At 43.9% G+C, this 22,402-nt stretch overlaps 1 protein-coding gene across 3 annotated transcripts in view; it reads left to right on the top strand.

The window, feature by feature from the left end:
- Positions 1-22,402, top strand: part of LOC110504052 (seizure protein 6 homolog) — a 116,132-nt gene that overhangs the window by 67,927 nt on the left and 25,803 nt on the right. For all 3 annotated transcript variants that reach the window (XM_021582864.2, XM_036961259.1, XM_036961260.1), the window contains exon 4: positions 8,637-8,829. In XM_021582864.2, coding sequence (XP_021438539.2) covers positions 8,637-8,829 — 193 coding nt within the window. The remainder of the gene's footprint in view (positions 1-8,636; positions 8,830-22,402) is intronic.

Here is a 22,402-nt window from a genome sequence, read left to right as displayed (position 1 = left end):
AACAGGATCAATATAACACAATGTAATAAATACTGCCGTTGGCTCCTTCCTCACTATTAGGAGTTGTTCTAATGTTCCATCAGAATGTGGTCCTCTTAGTTCAGCTCATTTGGACAATGAGATCTGGATACAGCAACTATTAACATCAGGAAAACAGGCCAACAATGAGAATAAGTGGACAGCTAATGCTTTTCTGATGCTCTACTCTCCACCTTCTAAATAATAGTGTAGAGGAGATGTACTTCATACAGAAAAAGCAACTTTTAATGAAACGTTTCTGTGTGGAACAGAGGTGGATTACTGGACATCTATTACATGAATCAACACTTGCCACTGAAATGCTGTCACATGGAATATAAAGTATTCCATATTTATTAGGTACACGTGTTCTTTCCATGACATAGACTGACCAGGTGAATCAAGGTGAAAGATATGATCCCTTATTGATGGCACCTGTTATATCCATTTCAATCAGTTTAGATGAAGGGTAGGAGAGGATTAAGGATTTTTAAGACTTAAGACAATTGAGACATGGATTGTGTATGTGTGTATGTGTGCAACTTAATATTAGGAAGGTGTTCTTAATGTTTGGTATACTATGTTTATTATGATAGGCCTCTCACAGCATGGCTACAAATTATTTCCATTCACTCCATATAACCTAACTCTTATTTTCACGTTGTTGCTGGCTTTTCCTTGCCCTACGACTTATTGTCCCTTGTCTACAATTTCCCTGCTTAATTCAGGCGTGCTGCATAAAACCAATTTTCCGACAGGCATGTAGGAATTGTGGTGATAATGAGATCGAAACGGCTGAGGTGAATGTTAAAATGAGATAAGTGCAGACGCGGAAAGCGTGCGAATGTTCCATCTCTTAGGAGGATGAGTGAAGCTTAGCCTGTGGGTTTTTTACCCTCGTTGCTCTTATACCCTCTGTGGGATGGGAAAGCTAGCTGATAGGATACATTCAGTAGGAGTTGTCTGAGCCTGGACCTGAGTCTTTCGAGGCCACTGAATTTTCCCCCCCGAAATGTTCCATATGCAAAAAAATCTGCTTATCTCTCAGATTTTGTGCAAACATGTTATTTCTGTGAGCATTTCTCATTTGCCAAGATAATCTATCCACTTGACAGGTGTGGCATATCAAGAAGCGATTAAACAGCATGATCATTACAAAGATTCACCTTGTGCTGGGGAAATTAAAGGTCACTCTAAAATGTCCAGTTTTGTCACACAACACAATGCCACAGATGTCTCAAGTTTTGAGGGAGTATGCAAATTGGCATGCTGACTGCAGGAATGTCAACCAGAGCTGTTGCCAGAGAATTAAATGTTAATTTCTCTACCATAAGCCGCCTACACTGTTGTTTCGAGAATTTGGCAGTACGTCCAACCGGCCTCACAACCACAGACCGCATGTAACCACGCCAGCCCAGGACCCCCGCATCCGGCTTCTTCACCTGTGGGATCATCTGAAACTGAGGAGTATTTCTGTCTGTAATAAAGCTTTTTTGTGGGGGGAAACTCATTGTGCTTGGCTGGGCCTTGCTCCTCAGTGGCCCTGCCCAGTCATGTGAAATCCATAGATTACTAATGAATTTATTTCAGATTTTTTATATGAACTGTAACTTAGTGAAATAGTTTAAATTGTTGCATATTTTTTTTGTTCAGTATAGTTTAGTCCCTGTTGTCCAGTTTGTTTCCACATTCTGTAATCTCTTCTCTCTGTAGACAACTACTCAGCTCTTCACCTTCAGCCGACCTTGGCTCAGCAGGAACAACCTCAACAGATCTGCATTCAACCAGCCCCCTCGAACCAGGATTACACAGGCGATCAAATAGAAACAGGCTTTCAGGAAGAAAGACTCAGCTCAGGGTGACACTGTGTTCAATTTCCTCTGGAAGAGCTTAACTAATCACTGCTTCTCTCTTACCATTCAATGGCCTCAGGTCTCATGTAATAGCAACTGTTGTCTGTGACAGCCTTGCCAGACCATTTCAAGGACAGGCATATGAATGCACACAGGAAATCCCACAAAGTCTCCCTTTTTCAGTGTGTGTGCCAGGATTTGTACCTTGTGATTTACACAAATCTTAGTTTTTTTTGTGTATGGTATTATGTGTGTAGCAGTGTGTGTTGTGTCCAGTGTTGGACCAGGTGTCACTGTGTCAAGTGGCCCAGACAGAAATACCTCAATATTAACCAGCAGAACCATGACTCTCCATGGCCCTGACTGTCTCTTTATCTCCCCATCCCTCCCATCTCCTCCTCCCTCTCTTCTCTTCTCTCTCCCCTTTTCTCTCTCGTCTCCCTTCTCTTCTCTCTCCTCTCCTCCTCATGGCCCAGTTCTCCTGTCTGGAACAGATGTTAGTGCTGGTGCTCTATCCCTTCCCTACCCCCTACTTAATCATAGTCTATAATTAGCTAGCAGCCCACATACTCTAGTACCCTCACAGACACTCACACAACGTGGGACCATTTGAAGGAGGGAACAGAGAAACGTAATTAGAGGAGCTTTCTCCTTTATTCTCTTTCTTTTATTCCTCCCTCCTCCCTCTGTTCCTTCTTACCTCTGTAGAGATAGAAGGGCAATCTCTGGAGAGGGGGAGTGGTTTGCTGCAGGGAGAGATACAGAAAGCATACATCTCCTCCCCCACATGCTCTACAAAATCTGGTGTTTATTTTATTGGAACGTGTCACTTGAATTATTTAGAGTTATTTCATTTTCATGTGTTGCTTTTAAATATATAGTGAGCAACACAGATTGTGGTGATTGGGACATAGTTGTTTACTCTGGGGGAGGAGCCTAATTAATATTGTAGTAATTTGACTTTAATGGATTATGATGCTTTTAACCTAAACGTGCTGTTGACCTCCTGTTTGCATATCAACAAAACAAACCATGTCCGTGTTGTCAGACAGACGTGTGTTGATCCAGGATTAGATCAGTGTGAGGTAGACAGTCAGGACTAATGCCAACGCAAACTGGATTATCCCAACAGTATTCTGGAAGTATTTCATTGACATGGGGATTTCTGGATAATGTGATTAGGTTGTGATGACCTTTGTTTCATGGGACTTTTATCCAATGCTGTAGCCATGAGTTAATTAAAACTACATCAACTTGTTGTTGTGCATTATTCAGTGCATTCGGAAAGTATTCAGACCCCTTGACTTTTTCCACATTTTGTTACGTTACAACCTTATTCTAAAATTGATTAAATGGTTCCCCCCACACTCATCAATCTACACACAATACCACATAATTACAAAACTAAAACAGGTTTTAGACATTTTTGCAAATTTATTAAAAAAAACAACTGAAATAGCACATTTAGATTATTATCCAGAACCTTTACTCAGTACTTTGTTGAAGCACCTTTGGCAGTGATTACAGCCTTGAGTCTTCTTGGGTATGATGCTACAAGCTTGGCGCACCTGTATTTGGGGAGTTTATTCCATACTTCTCTGCAGATCCCCTCAAGCTCTATCAGGTTAGATGGGGATTGTCACTGCACAGCATTTTTAGGTCTCTCCAGAGATGTTCGATCGGGTTCAAGTCCGGGGCTCTGGCTGGGCCACTCAAGGACATTCAGAGACTTGTCCCCAAGCCACTCCTGCGTTGTCTTGAACATGTGCTTAGGGTCGTTGTTAGGTTTAGGTTTCCTTCAGACGTAAAGCTTGGCATTCAGGCCAAAGAGTTCAAACTTGGTTTCATTAGATGAGAGAATCTTGTTTCTCATGGTCCGAGTCCTTTAGGTGTTTTTTTTGCTAATTTCAAGCAGGCTATCGGGTGCCTGTCTGGCCATTGGTGATTGGAGTGACCATTGGTTTCTTGGTCACCTCCCTGACCAAGGCCCTTCTCCCCCAATTGCTCAGTTTGGCCGGGCGGCCAATCCTGTCTCGGAGCTCTATGGACAATTCCTTTGACCTCATGGCTTGGTTTCTGCTCAGACATGCACTGTCACTGTGGGACCTTATATAGACAGGTGTGTGCCTTTCCAAATCATGTCCAATCAATTGAATTTACCACAGGTGGACTCCAAGTTGTAGAAACATCAAGGATGATCATTGGAAACAGGATGCACCTGAACTCAATTTCGAGTCTCATAGCAAAGGGTCTGGATACTTATGTAAATAAGGTATTTTAAATGAGAAAACATAAAAAAAAAACTGTTTTTGCTTTGTCATTATGGGGTGTTGTGTGTGGAAAATGTTGACAATTGTTGCTATAGCAGCACTGTCCTCATAAGAGCACAATCACAGAGACTTTATATAGTTACGTGTTTAATAAACACGTCAGACGACCACTCATCGTTTCGTGCTAGCTTAGAGGCTTAGAGGCACACAGTTTCTTTTTATCTGGTCTCTCATTCACGTCAGGGCAGTTTGGTGTTTTTTGCTCTGCTATTTTTTATTTTGCTCCTTCTATCTGACACCTTTTGGAACAGAGCTTTCACAGGTCAAGGCCTGGAACCATCTTCTGTGACCCAAGGTTCACCAATTATACTCTGGAGTTCCAGCTGATGGATTCTGACATATATTGGACTCTGTGTTAATTGTCTGTAATTTAATATATACAGTCTTTCCTTTTTCCATGTTAGATTAACAGCCCGGAAAACTGTTTCTTCCCTTCCTGGGGGAAGGTACTGTAGTTGATAAGATTTTGTGTGGAGGGACATGGAGGCATATCTCTTAGGTGTTTTTATATTAGTAAACTCAGTGAAGTGACATGGAGGCATATCTCTTAGGTGTTTTTATATTAGTAAACTCAGTGAAGTGACATGGAGGCATATCTCTTAGGTGTTTTTATATTAGTAAACTCAGTGAAGTGACATGGAGGCATATCTCTTAGGTGTTTTTATATTAGTAAACTCAGTGAAGTGACATGGAGGCATATCTCTTAGGTGTTTTTATATGAGAGTAAACTCAGTGAAGTGACATTGAGACATATCTCTTATGTGGTTTTATATGAGCGTAAACTCAGTGAAGTGACATTGAGACATATCTCTTATGTGGTTTTATATGAGCGTAAACTCAGTGAAGTGACATTGAGACATATCTCTGGGTTTTATATGAGAGTAAACTCAGTGAAGTGACATGGAGGCATATCTCTTAGGTGTTTTTATATGAGAGTAAACTCAGTGAAGTGACATTGAGACATATCTCTTATGTGGTTTTATATGAGCGTAAACTCAGTGAAGTGACATTGAGACATATCTCTGGGTTTTATTTGAGAGTAAACTCAGTGAAGTGACATGGAGACATATCTCTTAGATGTTTTTATATGAGAGTAAACTCAGTGAAGTGACATTGAGACATATCTCTTAGGTGTTTTTATATGAGAGTAAACTCAGTGAAGTGACATTGAGACATATCTCTTATGTGGTTTTATATGAGAGTAAACTCAGTGAAGTGACATTGAGACATATCTCTGGGTTTTATATGAGAGTAAACTCAGTGAAGTGACATGGAGGCATATCTCTGGGTTTTATATGAGAGTAAACTCAGTGAAGTGACATGGAGGCATATCTCTGGGTTTTATATGAGAGTAAACTCAGTGAAGTGACTTGGAGGCATATCTCTGGGTTTTATATGAGAGTAAACACAGTGAAGTGACATGGAGGCATATCTCTGGGTTTTATATGAGAGTAAACAAGGTGAAGTGACATTGAGACATATCTCTGGGTTTTATATGAGAGTAAACTCAGTGAAGTGACATGGAGGCATATCTCTGGGTTTAATATGTGAGTAAACTCAGTGAAGTGACATGGAGGCATATCTCTTAAGTGTTTTTATATGAGTAAACTCAGTGAAGTGACATGGAGGCATATATCTGGGTTTTATATGAGAGTAAACTCAGTGAAGTGACATGGAGGCATATCTCTGGGTTTAATATGTGAGTAAACTCAGTGAAGTGACATGGAGGCATATCTCTTAAGTGTTTTTATATGAGTAAACTCAGTGAAGTGACATGGAGGCATATCTCTGGGTTTTATATGAGAGTAAACTCAGTGAAGTGACTTGGAGGCATATCTCTGGGTTTTTATATGAGAGTAAACAAGGTGAAGTGACATTGAGACATATCTCTGGGTTTTATATGAGAGTAAACTCAGTGAAGTGACATGGAGGCATATCTCTGGGTTTAATATGTGAGTAAACTCAGTGAAGTGACATGGAGGCATATCTCTTAAGTGTTTTTATATGAGTAAACTCAGTGAAGTGACATGGAGGCATATATCTGGGTTTTATATGAGAGTAAACTCAGTGAAGTGACTTGGAGGCATATCTCTGGGTTTAATATGTGAGTAAACTCAGTGAAGTGACATGGAGGCATATCTCTTAAGTGTTTTTATATGAGTAAACTCAGTGAAGTGACATGGAGGCATATCTCTGGGTTTTATATGAGAGTAAACTCAATGAAGTGACATGGAGGCATATCTCTGGGTTTTTATATGAGAGTAAACAAGGTGAAGTGACATTGAGACATATCTCTGGGTTTTATATGAGAGTAAACTCAGTGAAGTGACATGGAGGCATATCTCTGGGTTTTATATGAGAGTAAACTCAGTGAAGTGACATGGAGTCATATCTCTGGGTTTTATATGAGAGTAAACTCAGTGAAGTGACATTGAGGCATATCTCTTAGGTGTTTTTATATGAGAGTAAACTCAGTGAAGTGACATTGAGACATACAGTGCCTTGCGAAAGTATTCGGCCCCCTGAACTTTGCGACCTTTTGCCACATTTCAGGCTTCAAACATAAAGATATAAAACTGTATTTTTTTGTGAAGAATCAACAACAAGTGGGACACAATCATGAAGTGGAACGACATTTATTGGATATTTCAAACTTTTTTAACAAATCAAAAACTGAAAAATTGGGCGTGCAAAATTATTCAGCCCCTTTACTTTCAGTGCAGCAAACTCTCTCCAGAAGTTCAGTGAGGATCTCTGAATGATCCAATGTTGACCTAAATGACTAATGATGATAAATACAATCCACCTGTGTGTAATCAAGTCTCCGTATAAATGCACCTGCACTGTGATAGTCTCAGAGGTCCGTTAAAAGCGCAGAGAGCATCATGAAGAACAAGGAACACACCAGGCAGGTCCGAGATACTGTTGTGAAGAAGTTTAAAGCCGGATTTGGATACAAAAAGATTTCCCAAGCTTTAAACATCCCAAGGAGCACTGTGCAAGCGATAATATTGAAATGGAAGGAGTATCAGACCACTGCAAATCTACCAAGACCTGGCCGTCCCTCTAAACTTTCAGCTCATACAAGGAGAAGACTGATCAGAGATGCAGCCAGAGGCCCATGATCACTCTGGATGAACTGCAGAGATCTACAGCTGAGGTGGGAGACTCTGTCCATAGGACAACAATCAGTCGTATATTGCACAAATCTGGCCTTTATGGAAGAGTGGCAAGCCATTTCTTAAAGATATCCATAAAAAGTGTCGTTTAAAGTTTGCCACAAGCCACCTGGGAGACACACCAAACATGTGGAAGAAGGTGCTCTGGTCAGATGAAACCAAAATTGAACTTTTTGGCAACAATGCAAAACGTTATGTTTGGCGTAAAAGCAACACAGCTCATCACCCTGAACACACCATCCCCACTGTCAAACATGGTGGTGGCAGCATCATGGTTTGGGCCTGCTTTTCTTCAGCAGGGACAGGGAAGATGGTTAAAATTGATGGGAAGATGGATGGAGCCAAATACAGGACCATTCTGGAAGAAAACCTGATGGAGTCTGCAAAAGACCTGAGACTGGGACGGAGATTTGTCTTCCAACAAGACAATGATCCAAAACATAAAGCAAAATCTACAATGGAATGGTTAAAAAATGAACATATCCAGGTGTTAGAATGGCCAAGTCAAAGTCCAGACCTGAATCCAATCGAGAATCTGTGGAAAGAACTGAAAACTGCTGTTCACAAATGCTCTCCATCCAACCTCACTGAGCTCGAGCTGTTTTGCAAGGAGGAATGGGAAAAAATTTCAGTCTCTCGATGTGCAAAACTGATAGAGACATAACCCAAGCGACTTACAGCTGTAATCGCAGCAAAAGGTGGCGCTACAAAGTATTAACTTAAGGGGGCTGAATAACTTTGCACGCCCAATTTTTCAGTTTTTGATTTGTTAAAAAAGTTTGAAATATCCAATAAATGTCGTTCCACTTCATGATTGTGTCCCACTTGTTGTTGATTCTTCACAAAAAAATACAGTTTTATATCTTTATGTTTGAAGCCTGAAATGTGGCAAAAGGTCGCAAAGTTCAAGGGGGCCGAATACTTTCGCAAGGCACTGTATCTCTGGGTTTTATATGAGAGTACACTCAGTGAAGTGACATTGAGACATATCTCTTAGGTGTTTTTATATGAGAGTAAACTCAGTGAAGTGACATGGAGGCATATCTCTGGGTTTTATATGAGAGTAAACTCAATGAAGTGACATGGAGGCATATCTCTTAGGTGCCATCGTATGATGGTAAAACCTCAGTGAAGGAGGCAGGCGGCTTCATCTGACCACATTTCTCTGTCACCCTGTTTACAAGTCTATGTACTTGTATGTATTGATGTGTGTCCTTTATTGAACTGGTCTCCTCTGTGTGTGTTTGCCCATGCAGGTGATGAATGTGAGCCTTTGGGAGGGGGAGCGGGTGACGTTTGAGGATGTGGGGGGAGGGGAGCCCTCTGTTCTGGCCAACGAGTCTATCCTGTTGAAGGGCCTGGTGGTACGCAGCTGGAGCAACCAGATCACCATCCACTTCCACAGCCAGAGACAGACCCAGCCTGGGTCCTTCCTGCTCAGATACCAAGGTAAGACCCGAGGGCAACCAAACGCTAAGCACTAGCACAACCACCAACCAAGCACCACACCACAGCACAGCACTAGACCATCAACCTAATCAAATACTACACAACAACAAACCAAGTTTCAGAATGTGAGTTGTAACCAATGTGAAGTGACAATATAGACAAGGCCTGAGAGGTTGATTTATCCTCTCCTCCAGCAGCCTCCTCCTGTACACTGGGGCTCACTCTCCTGTATACTGGGGCTCACTCTCCTGTACACTGGGGCTCACCCTTCTGTACACTGGGGCTCACCCTTCTGTACACTGGGGCTCACCCTTCTGAACACTGGGGCTCACCCTTCTGTACACTGGGGCTCAATCTCCTGTACACTGGGGCTCACTCTCCTGTACACTGGGGCTCACTCTCCTGTACACTGGGGCTCACTCTCCTGTACACTGGGGCTCACTCTCCTGTACACTGGGGCTCACCCTTCTGAACACTGGGGCTCACTCTCCTGTACACTGGGGCTCACTCTCCTGTACACTGGGGCTCACTCTCCTGTACACTGGGGCTCACTCTCCTGTACACTGGGGCTCACTCTCCTGTACACTGGGGCTCACTCTCCTGTACACTGGGGCTCACCCTTCTGTACACTGGGGCTCACTCTCCTGTACACTGGGGCTCACTCTCCTGTACACTGGGGCTCACTCTCCTGTATACTGGGGCTCACCCTTCTGAACACTGGGGCTCACTCTCCTGTACACTGGGGCTCACCCTTCTGAACACTGGGGCTCAATCTCCTGTACACTGGGGCTCAATCTCCTGTACACTGGGGCTCAATCTCCTGTACACTGGGGCTCACTCTCCTGTACACTGGGGCTCAATCTCCTGTACACTGGGGCTCACTCTCCTGTACACTGGGGCTCACCCTTCTGTACACTGGGGCTCACCCTTCTGTACACTGGGGCTCACCCTTCTGTACACTGGGGCTCACCCTTCTGAACACTGGGGCTCACCCTTCTGTACACTGGGGCTCACTCTCCTGTACACTGGGGCTCACTCTCCTGTACACTGGGGCTCACTCTCCTGTACACTGGGGCTCACCCTTCTGAACACTGGGGCTCACCCTTCTGTACCCTGGGGCTCACCCTTCTGTACACTGGGGCTCACCCTTCTGTACACTGGGGCTCACCCTTCTGTACACTGGGGCTCAATCTCCTGTACACTGGGGCTCACCCTTCTGTACACTGGGGCTCACCCTTCTGTACACTGGGGCTCACTCTCCTGTACACTGGGGCTCACCCTTCTGTACACTGGGGCTCACCCTTCTGTACACTGGGGCTCAATCTCCTGTACACTGGGGCTCACCCTTCTGTACACTGGGGCTCACCCTTCTGTACACTGGGGCTCACCCTTCTGTACACTGGGGCTCACCCTTCTGTACACTAGGGCTCACCCTTCTGTACACTGGGGCTCACTCTCCTGTACACTGGGGCTCAACCTTCTGTACACTGGGGCTCACCCTTCTGTACACTGGGGCTCACCCTTCTGTACACTGGGGCTCACTCTCCTGTACACTGGGGCTCACTCTCCTGTACACTGGGGCTCACTCTCCTGTACACTGGGGTTCACCCTTCTGTACACTAGGGCTCACTCTCCTGTACACTGGGGCTCACCCTTCTGTACACTAGGGCTCACTCTCCTGTACACTGGGGCTCACCCTTCTGTACACTGGGGCTCACCCTTCTTTCTGTACACTGGGGCTCACTCTCCTGTACACTGGGGCTCACTCTCCTGTACACTGGGGCTCACTCTCCTGTACACTGGGGCTCACCCTTCTGTACACTGGGGCTCACCCTTCTGAACACTGGGGCTCACTCTCCTGTACACTGGGGCTCACCCTTCTGTACACTGGGGCTCACTCTCCTGTACACTGGGGCTCACCCTTCTGTACACTGGGGCTCACCCTCCTGTTATCCCTTGTCAACATAATGTGCTCATGTTAGCCACAAAATAACACCGCTGTCAATTGGCAGTATAATCAGTTGGGGAAATTGCTGTGATGATGCTCTTCTAATTGTCATTGTCAGAAGGAGACTGCATGCAGTTATGAGCCCTGTTGCTTACACATTGTGGTGAAATAGAAAAGCAACTTTACAAATATTTTTTTTCAGATTCTTTTGTTTTTGTGAGTTAATGAACTGCGGCAGGTTTGTAAATGAGTAGTGCCATTCCGAACAATGCCTAGATTACCGGTTGAATAAGAATTGCATTTCCCGCTCACCCATTCCTCTCTGAATCATGCTATGCCCCCCCCCCCTCTTCTCTCTCTCCTTCTCTCATTTCCTCTCTCTCTCTCCTTTGCGAGTTGTGTGGGTGGTATTCACCACCCAGTGAGGGGGACCTTCATGGCTTTCTGTGGCAGGCTTCTGCTGCTCTATTAAATAGCATGGCAATCATATGGCAGGGCACGGCGCAGCGCCACCGATAATAACTTTCTGCTTCTTTACAAAACTTCCAATTACCTGACACAGTGGTCCCACCCACCCCATCCCCCCACACCCTCCTCTGCTCGACCTGTTTGATATTCCCTGAGCAGCACATCGTGCTGATCTGGGCTGGCTATATGAGGGTGGCCTCTAACTATTTCCCCTGTCTGTGACATACAGTATGGTGCATTCTGTAGCAGACAGAAATAAAATAACTTAGGGGAGAGTAATTTGATGACATCTGGTATGTTCAGAGAGGGAATCTCTCTTTCTTTTTCTTTTTCTCTGACTCTTTATCTCCCTCTCGCTCTTTTCCGCTCTCTCACTCCCTCCCTTCCTCGCTCTCGCTCAATGTTAATAATAAAAAAATTGGTTCTCGGGGCATGCTGAGTAATTAGCATATAATGGGGTCACCTTAATCACAAGTGCATTAAATCTCAATGAAACACTGCCTGGAAACAAATTGACTTCCCATTAGAATACATCAAATTTAAGTTATGGATCCATAAATCAAGTAGTCAGCCATCTTTCTGCGTGCCTCTGGCAGAATGAGAGTTATCCTACACTAAGACAGTGCTTGGTTAGGGGAATTGTTTGCTCAAATACCAATATTCATGATTTTCCACTTACTTTGGCCTTTGCAGTTTTTTTATTTTGGTATAGGCTGCCTATACAAGCTCTGAAAGCAAAACATTGCTCTTCTAATGGCTTTGGAGTCACTTTGAGGACATCGTCATGCTTTTAAGAGCATACTACAATGTTCCCTGTTCGTTTCCATACATTTCTAATCCAAGGAGGCTCTTGATTTGTACAGAAAGATATGTAATTTGATATTTAACACTTAAACACCAACGTCTATGTTAATAACATTTCATCTCAAAGTAAGATAAAGTCTGAATATCTGCCAGGTGACATAAGCAGGAGAGGGAGAGTGGTAGTAACATGTTCATTTATACACCATGACAGTTTTACGTGTATTGAGATGATTGCTCTGATATTACAATCTCTTTGCTCTGCAAAGCACCTTGTCTTATAATGAGGTGTGGAGAATGTGATCAGACAACCAGTGAGCAGGAGACTGATTTGTTTTAAAGATGGAAACCAGGCTAGTGTCTGTGATTAAATCATGAATCATCATCATCTCCTCTGCCTGAGGTGACCGGTAATGAATTCAATACTGTCTTACTAGATCATTCCTGGAGGAAGATTGATCAAACAGTGAATTTGAGGGAACTAAAGAGCGAGTTATGTTGATCATTGTGGGTGCTATGAACATTTGCTCAGTATTTATGAAGCACGCATATGTAAATTAGTTCTGTATTGGTATTTTTCAATTAAATCAACTGGCCTAGGATAATTGTAATGCTTGCTCTCCTGTCTTGTCTTGTCTATTTGCTATCACCATTTTGAGTACCTTAAATACTTCTCTCTCTGTCTCTCTCGCTCTCTTCATGTAGTTTGCTCTACATCATCATACATCGTTGGAGCTGTATGTTAGTCATCTAGTGTAGCAGGCCAGTTCTGAGCACCCATTACTGGCACAGTGTACTGTGGCTCTATTGGCATGGAAACACTGATGGTTATCAAAGCTTCAGCTACCATCTCCCATTTGGCCAGCAGTCATAAGAGCAGTAATTACCTGTGGATACATTTTAAGCAGCAGGTAATATCACCATCATCTATCAGTAGAGATAGTCTTTATTTACCAGCTGCTCTGGGAGAAAGATCAATGAAACAAGAGGAAAACAAGAATCAAGTGGAGGAAAACACTCTCCTCACAGATTTGGGATAAAAGTTGGTGATCAAGACCTTGTTCCAACACCTCCGCTTGGCAGCTGTTTAGTAACAGCCTTTCAAGGACTTGGGAGAAAGTGTGAAACTCAGCACGAAACCTTCCCAACACTTGTTTCCCTTCTTTGTCTCCTTTTATTCATAACCACTATCTGAGAGTATTGGGGCATTATCATCATCATTGACATCAAGTTACTTGCCTGGTATTTAGAAGTTAGACACCTAAGAAAGTTAGAGAGGGAGAGAGAGAGATGGAGAAGAGCGAGAGGGAGAGAGAGAGAGTGAGTGTGTGTGTGAGTGCCATGCGTGTATACACATACACAAGTTAAAGTGGAGGGCAGTCGGCAGAAACATGTCCCTTCCCAGGCTCCCCTCACATCTGGTGAAGTCTCACTACTGACAGTCACATCTGTCTGTGTCGTCCCCTCGACCCAGAGCTCCACAGGCTTCCTGCCCCCTGGGGTACCACTCCAGCTCCAAGGGCTTCCTGCCCCCTCAATACAACTCCAGCTCCACGGACTTCCTGCCCCCTGGGGTACCACTCCAGCTCCAAGGGCTTCCTGCCCCCTCAATACAACTCCAGCTCCAAGGGCTTCCTGCCCCCTCAATACCACTCCAGCTCCAAGGGCTTCCTGCCCCCTTAATACCACTCCAGCTCCAAGGGCTTCCTACCCCCTCAATACAACTCCAGCACCACAGGCTTCCTGCCACCTGGGGTACCACTTCAGCTCCAAGGGCTTCCTAACCCCTCAATACAACTCCAGCATCACAGGTTTCCTGCCCCCTGGGGTACAACTCCAGCTCCACGGTGCTCTCTGTCCCCTGGGGTACAACTCTATTTTCACGCCGCTGTCGGTCTCTCACACAATTGTTTATCAGCCCCTCCATCGCTTCCCCACTGAGACAGTCCCTCTGATGGTGCAAAGACTAGGCCAGATCAGGGCCAACCCAAGACCCATCCACACAGATATTACATATACAGTAGACCCATCCACACACATATTACATATACAGTAGAACCATCCACACAAATATTACATATACAGTAGACCCATCCACACACATATTACATATACAGTAGAACCATCCACACAAATATTACATATACAGTAGACCCATCCACACACATATTACATATACAGTAGACCTATCCACACACATATTACATATACAGTAGACCTATCCACACCCATATTACATATACAGTAGACCTATCCACACACATATTACATATACAGTAGACCTATCCACACACATATTACATATACAGTAGACCCATCCACACACATATTACATATACAGTAGACCCATCCACACACATATTACATATACAGTAGACCTATCCACACACATATTACATATACAGTAGACCCATCCACACACATATTACATATACAGTAGACCCATCCACACACATATTACATATACAGTAGACCTATCCACACACATATTACATATACAGTAGACCTATCCACACACTTATTACATTTACAGTAGTTTTGTTTAGAATACAAATAACACACTTCTCATTTTATGACTGAACATTCATGAGACTGTAGCCCACACAGATCAGATCAGTATTATCTGCATAGTTCTTGTAATTTAATGTGGAAAACAATATTCACCCTTCACTCTCCCCTACACCACATTTCCCAGTGTTCCTCAGTCTCCTGCCAAATGCTGCTGTTAGCCTGCCTACCAGGCATTAGGTCTCTACTGCCTCTCCTGTCAACAAATACATCTCAATTAATCCACTGATGAAATATGGAGAAGGGCGGAGTGGTTGCCGAAACGATCAATAGTGACGTAACTCAGTTTAGAAATTCCTGCCCAATTTCAGCGATACAGCGGTTATAGTTTTGGCACGCCCTCTAAGGTCATGTAAGACTAGATGACACTGGTTTTCATAAATAGTGTCATTGGCTTGAACCCACTATCTCTACTGACAGATAAATGTCAAAACAATTCACTGTAATTCAGAACAAACCATGAAGCTTCCAACAATTGACAAGAAGGTCACAGCAATCTTCTATAGACAATTTGGGTCCCGAGACAAAACCAGTTGAGAACTACTGCTCTAGAAGATCATTTGAGGTTAAAAACAGACCCTTTTCCATAAGACAAAGGCCTTCAGGTCCAGCCTCCATTGCCATTGAACCCTGAATGGCAGTGATAATGCAGAACCATAATGATTGGGCTAATGATTACTTGTGGTGGACTAAGGTGTCCATTGTAGTGTACGGTGCCTTGCGAAAGTATTCGGCCCCCTTGAACTTTGCGACCTTTTGCCACATTTCAGGCTTCAAACATAAATATATAAAACTGTATTTTTTTGTGAAGAATCAACAACAAGTGGGACACAATCATGAAGTGGAATTTATTGGATATTTATTGGATATTTCAAACTTTTTTAACAAATCAAAAACTGAAAAATTGGGGTGCAAAATTATTCAACCCCTTTACTTTCAGTGCAGCAAACTCTCTCCAGAAGTTTAGTGAGGATCTCTGAATGATCCAATGTTGACCTAAATGACTAATGATGATAAATACAATCCACCTGTGTGTAATCAAGTCTCCGTATAAATGCACCTGCACTGTGATAGTCTCAGAGGTCCGTTAAAAGCGCAGAGAGCATCATGAAGAACAAGGAACACACCAGGCAGGTCCGAGATACTGTTGTGAAGAAGTTTAAAGCCGGATTTGGATACAAAAAGATTTCCCAAGCTTTAAACATCCCAAGGAGCACTGTGCAAGCGATAATATTGAAATGGAAGGAGTATCAGACCACTGCAAATCTACCAAGACCTGGCCGTCCCTCTAAACTTTCAGCTCATACAAGGAGAAGACTGATCAGAGATGCAGCCAAGAGGCCCATGATCACTCTGGATGAACTGCAGAGATCTACAGCTGAGGTGGGAGACTCTGTCCATAGGACAACAATCAGTCGTATATTGCACAAATCTGGCCTTTATGGAAGAGTGGCAAGAAGAAAGCCATTTCTTAAAGATATCCATAAAAAGTGTCGTTTAAAGTTTGCCACGAGCCACCTGGGAGACACACCAAACATGTGGAAGAAGGTGCTCTGGTCAGATGAAACCAAAATTGAACTTTTTGGCAACAATGCAAAATGTTATGTTTGGCGTAAAAGCAACACAGCTGAACACACCATCCCCACTGTCAAACATGGTGGTGGCAGCATCATGGTTTGGGCCTGCTTTTCTTCAGCAGGGACAGGGAAGATGGTTAAAATTGATGGGAAGATGGATGGAGCCAAATACAGGACCATTCTGGAAGAAAACCTGATGGAGTCTGCAAAAGACCTGAGACTGGGACGGAGATTTGTCTTCCAACAAGACAATGATCCAAAACATAAAGCAAAATCTACAATGGAATGGTTCAAAAATAAACATATCCAGGTGTTAGAATGGCCAAGTCAAAGTCCAGACCTGAATCCAATCGAGAATCTGTGGAAAGAACTGAAAACTGCTGTTCACAAATGCTCTCCATCCAACCTCACTGAGCTCGAGCTGTTTTGCAAGGAGGAATGGGAAAAAATGTCAGTCTCTCGATGTGCAAAACTGATAGAGACATACCCCAAGCGACTTACAGCTGTAATCGCTGCAAAAGGTGGCGCTACAAAGTATTAACTTAAGGGGGCTGAATAATTTTGCACGCCCAATTTTTCAGTTTTTGATTTGTTAAAAAAGTTTGAAATATGCAATAAATGTAGTTCCACTTCATGATTGTGTCCCACTTGTTGTTGATTCTTCACAAAAAAATACAGTTTTCTGTCTTTATGTTTGAAGCCTGAAATGTGGCAAAAGGTCGCAAAGTTCAAGGGGGCCGAATACTTTCGCAAGGCACTGTATATGCAGTGAGTGATTAGAAATACATAGTTAGACAAAAGGCCAACGGTGTCCTCCCATATACCATTTATGCATTTGATTATTGCAATCACACATAGGCCTATGTGGGCACATACACACATATACACTGAATTAAAGATAAAGACACAACTGCTTTCAGACAGCGACAAAAGGGATGCTAGAAGCTCAAAACATGAATCCTATCTCCACCCACACATGTACCTCTTCAAAGTTTAGTCTGCTCTTTCCTTAATTATATCCTAAACTCTCCTGGACACATCAATTAAACATTTTGGATTTGTAAAACCTGCATTTACAAAACCAGGGAATCAGGCAGGAAAATCTGTTTTTGAGATGGAATTGGAGTCTTTTCACCTGCAGTTGAAGTCAGAAGATTACATAGATTTATGTTGGAGTCATTAAAACTCTTTTCAACCACTCCACAAATGTATTGTTAACAAACTATAGTTTTGGCAAGTCGGTTAGGACATCTACTTTGTGCATAACACAAGTAATTTTTACAACAATTGTTTACAGACTGATTATTTCACTTATAATTCACTGTATCACAATTCCAGTGGGTCAGAAGTTTACATACACTAAGTTGACTGTGCCTTTCAACCGCTTGGGAAATTCCAGAACTTTATGTCATGGCTTTAGAAGCTTCTGATAGGCTAATTGACATAATTTGAGTCAATTGGAGGTGTACCTGTGGCTGTATTTCAAGGCCTACCTTCAAACTCAGTGCCTCCTTACTTGACATCATGGGAAAATCAAAAAAATCAGCTAATACCTCAGAAAAAAATTATAGACCTCCACAAGTCTGGTTCATCCTTGGGAGCAATTTCCAAATGCCTGAAGGTACCTCGTTCATCTGTACAAACAATAGTACACAAGTATAAACACCATGGGACCACGCAGCTGTCATACCGCTCAGGAGGAGACGCGTCTGAATGAACGTACTTTGGTGCGAAAAGTGCAAATCAATCCCAGAACAACAGCAAAGGACCTTGTGAAGATGCTGGAGGATACAGGTACAAAAGTATCTATATTCACAGTAAAATGAGTCCTATATCAACATAACCTGAAAGGCCGCTCAGCAAGGAAGAAGCCAATGCTCCAAAACTGCCATAAAAAGCCAGACTATGGTTTGCAACTGCACATGGGGACAAAGATCGTACTTTTTGGAGAAATGTCCTTTGGTCTGATGAAACAAAAATATAACTGTTTGGCCATAATGAACATCGTTATGTCTGGAGGAAAAAGGGGGAGGCTTGCAAGCCGAAGAACACCATCCCAACCGTGAAGCACAGCATCATGTTGTGGGGGTGCTTTGCTGCAGAAGGGACTGGTACACTTCACAAAATAGATGGCATCATGAGGATGGAAAATTATGTGGATATATTGAAGCAACATCTCAAGACATCAGTTAAAGCTTGGTCGCAAATGCATCTTCCAAATGGACATTGACCCCAAGCATACTACCAAAGTTGTGGCAAAATGGTATAAGGACAACAAAGTCAAGGTATTGGAGTGGCCATCACAAAGCCCTGACCTCAATCCTATAGAACATTTGTGGGCAGAACTGAAAAAGCGTGTGCGAACAAGGAGGCCTACAAACCTGACTCAGTTACACCAGCTCTGCCAGGAGGAATGGGCCCAACCTATTGTGGGAAGCTTGTGGAAGGCTACCCGAAATGTTTGACCCAAGTTAAACAATTTCAAGGCAATGCTACCAAATACTAATTGAGTGTATGTAAACTTCTGTGTGATGACCTGACCTGAGATATCTCTGTTTTCTTTATATTTTGGTTAGGTCAGGGTGTGACTAGGGTGGATACGCTAGTTTTTGTATTGTTTACGGTTTTTGTATGTCTACGGTTTTGTAGGTCTAGGTATTTGTATATTTATGGTGGCCTGATATGGTTCCCAATCAGAGGCAGCTGTTTATCGTTGTCTCTGATTGGGGATCATATTTAGGTAGCCATTTCCCCTTTGGTATTTGTGAGTTCTTGTTCTATGTTTAGTTGCCTGTCTGTACTATTCATATAACTTCACGGTTAATTTTGTTATTTTGGTTAGTTTGTTCAGTGTTCATTCTTATAATAATAAAGACTGTACGCATACCACGCTGCGCCTTGGTCCGATTCATATGACGAACGTGACATTCTGACTCACTGGGAATGTGATGAAAGAAGCAAAATCTGAAATAAATTAATCTCTCTGCTATTATTCTGACATTTTACATTCTTAAAATAAAGTGGCGATCCTAACTGAGAGCATTTTAGACTGACATGAATTAGTGTGGCTGATGTGTGTGTGGTGGCAGAGGGAGCAGTGGGATTGAAGTGGAGTGTATCTCTGTCAAACTCTTTCAAACGTGGCCTTGGTCCCTTGTGGCCTTCTTCAGACACACTTCACATCACAGCCACCAGGCAGTATGTTAGACAAGCGTCCCCCGACACCCTGTCAGACACACGTCAGAAATGCTGCCAATGGACAACGCAAGATTAAGACCCACTGACCCTCAACACCAACCTTTGTTCTCTCGTCTAGTCCTCTCTCTCTCTCTCTCTCTCTCTCTCTCTCTCTCTCTCTTTCCTCTCCTCTCCGTGTTGCTCTCTCCCTCTCTCTCTCTCCCTTTCTCCCTCTGTCTCTCCTCTCCGTATCGCTCCCCCTCTCTCTCTCTCCCTCTCTCCCTCTCTCCCTCTGTCTCTCCTCTCCGTATCGCTCTTTCTCTCTCTCTCCCTCTGTCTCTCCTCTCTGTATCGCTCTCTCTCTCTCTCTCTCTCTCCCTTTCTCCCTCTGTCTCTCCTCTCCGTATCGCTCTTTCTCTCTCTCTCCCTCTGTCTCTCCTCTCCGTATCGCTCCCCCTCTCTCTCTCTCCCTCTCTCTCTCTCTCCCTCTGTCTCTCCTCTCTGTATCGCTCTCTCTCTCTCTCTCTCTCTCCCTCTCTCCCTCTGTCTCTCCTCTCCGTATCGCTCTTTCTCTCTCTCTCCCTCTGTCTCTCCTCTCTGTATCGCTCTCTCTCTCTCTCTCTCTCTCCCTCTCTCCCTCTCTCCCTCTCTCCCTCTGTCTCTCCTCTCCGTATCGCTCTCTCTCTCTCTCTCTCTCTCTCTCTCTCTCTCTCTCTCTCTCTCTCTCTCTCTCTCTCTCTCTCTGTCTCTCCTCTCTGTATCGCTCCCTCTCTCCCTCTCTCCCTCTCTCCCTCTCTCCCTCTCTCCCTCTCTCCCTCTCTCCCTCTGTCTCTCCTCTCCGTATCGCTCTCTCTCTCTCTCCCTCTCTCCCTCTCTCCCTCTGTCTTCTCTCCGTATCGCTCTCTCTCTCTCTCTCTCTCTCTCTCTCTCTCTCTCTCTCTCTCTCTCTCTCTCTCTCTCTCTCTCTCTCTCTCTCTCTCTCTCTCTCTCTCTCTGTCTCTCCTCTCTGTATCGCTCTCTCTCTCTCTCTCTCTCTCTCTCTCTCTGTCTCTCCTCTCTGTATCGCTCTCTCTCTCCCTCTCTCCCTCTCTCCCTCTCTCCCTCTGTCTCTCCTCTCTGTATCGCTCTCTCTCTCCCTCTCTCCCTCTCTCCCTCTCTCCCTCTCTCCCTCTCTCCCTCTCTCCGTCTCTCCCTCTGTCTCTCCCTCTCTCCCTCTCTCCCTCTCTCCCTCTGTCTCTCCTCTCCCTCTCTCCCTCTGTCTTCTCTCCGTATCGCTCTCTCCGTATCGCTCTCTCCGTATCGCTCTCTCTCTCTCTCCGTATCGCTCTCTCCGTATCGCTCTCTCTCTCTCTCTCCGTATCGCTCTCTCTCTCTCTCTCCGTATCGCTCTCTCCGTATCGCTCTCTCTCTCTCTCTCTCTCTCTCTCTCCGTATCGCTCTCTCTCTCTCTCTCTCTCTCTCTCTCTCTCTCCGTATCGCTCTCTCTCTCTCCGTATCGCTCTCTCTCTCTCCGTATCGCTCTCTCTCTCTCTCCGTATCGCTCTCTCTCCGTATCGCTCTCTCTCTCTCCGTATCGCTCTCTCTCTCTCCATATCGCTCTCTCTCTCTCTCTCTCTCCGTATCGCTCTCTCTCTCTCTCTCTCCGTATCGCTCTCTCTCTCTCTCTCTCTCTCTCCGTATCGCTCTCTCTCTCTCTCTCTCTCCGTATCGCTCTCTCTCTCTCTCTCTCTCCGTATCGCTCTCTCTCTCTCTCTCTCTCCGTATCGCTCTCTCTCTCTCTCTCTCTCCGTATCGCTCTCTCTCTCTCTCTCTCTCCGTATCTCTCTCTCTCTCCGTATCTCTCTCTCTCCGTATCGCTCTCTCTCTCTCTCTCTCTCCGTATCGCTCTCTCTCTCTCTCTCTCTCCGTATCGCTCTCTCTCCGTATCTCTCTCTCTCTCTCTCCGTATCGCTCTCTCTCCGTATCTCTCTCTCTCTCTCTCCGTATCGCTCTCTCTCCGTATCTCTCTCTCCGTATCTCTCTCCGTATCTCTCTCCGTATCTCTCTCCGTATCTCTCTCTCTCTCTCTCTCTCTCTCTCTCTCTCTCTCTCTCTCTCTCTCTCTCTCTCTCTCTCTCTCTCTCTCTCTCTCTCTTCACTGTTTGGTAACCTACAAGTCTGGTTGCTTATCATTTCCTTGTAGCGAGAAGCCCACGTTTACTGTAACTTAATCCTTTTTTAATGAAAACCATTAAAATGGTGGCAAATTGATTTCAAACTTACACTGATATAATGATATTTTTAAAATTCACTTTGTCCTCGCCCAGTTAATAGTGATCCATCTCCTTATTATTCAACTATCGTTGAGAAGTAATTACAGCCAGAGGATTTCACGTTAACTTAATAGTAGAACAGAATAGATTCTTACTGAATTCAATTACCACCATATTAAATGTTTAATAAGAAGGGAAATAGCATGAAATCTAACGGCAGCAAACAGAATTAGGTATTCAAAAGAGCCGGTCAAGCATAAACAAGGCATGGACTGACTGATAAGAACCAAACCCTGCTTAACGTCAATAAACGGGGCTTGTCAATGAACACACAGCAGTGTAATTATGAATTAACTACCGTTAGGATTAGAGTCATTTAATTTTGTAAGGTAAAGGTAATAAAATACACCAAATTCCAAAGTACCGCCAAACTGCTGACTCCAAGGCTCTAATGTGTAAGGCACCTATAAAATAGAACAAAAATAAGCAGAGGAGTCACAGAGGAAAGTTCATGAGAATGTTTGTCATTGCAGTTCCTTGTCAGGGTTGATTAACAGGCCATCTGTGCATCCTGATTCTGGTCTACATATTTCCACAGCAGAGCAGAAGTGAAGACATTAACATGTCCGCCACGCATTATTATGTCTAGCAATCATCATCCCACTCAGAGCGGTAGCATGACCGATTCTCCTCTACTGCCTTTCATGTGTTTGCATCCTAATGATTCTGTCCCCACAGGTTAGTCTGTGATGATGGGATGTTTTAAGTCTCTTGGTGATAGT

The sequence above is a fragment of the Oncorhynchus mykiss genome, chromosome 24 (assembly GCF_013265735.2).
Source record: "Oncorhynchus mykiss isolate Arlee chromosome 24, USDA_OmykA_1.1, whole genome shotgun sequence".
In the NCBI taxonomy this organism is placed as follows: Eukaryota; Metazoa; Chordata; class Actinopteri; order Salmoniformes; family Salmonidae; genus Oncorhynchus; species Oncorhynchus mykiss.
The sequence above is the reverse complement of the archived record's forward strand: the minus strand, read 5'-3'. Positions and strand labels throughout refer to the sequence as shown.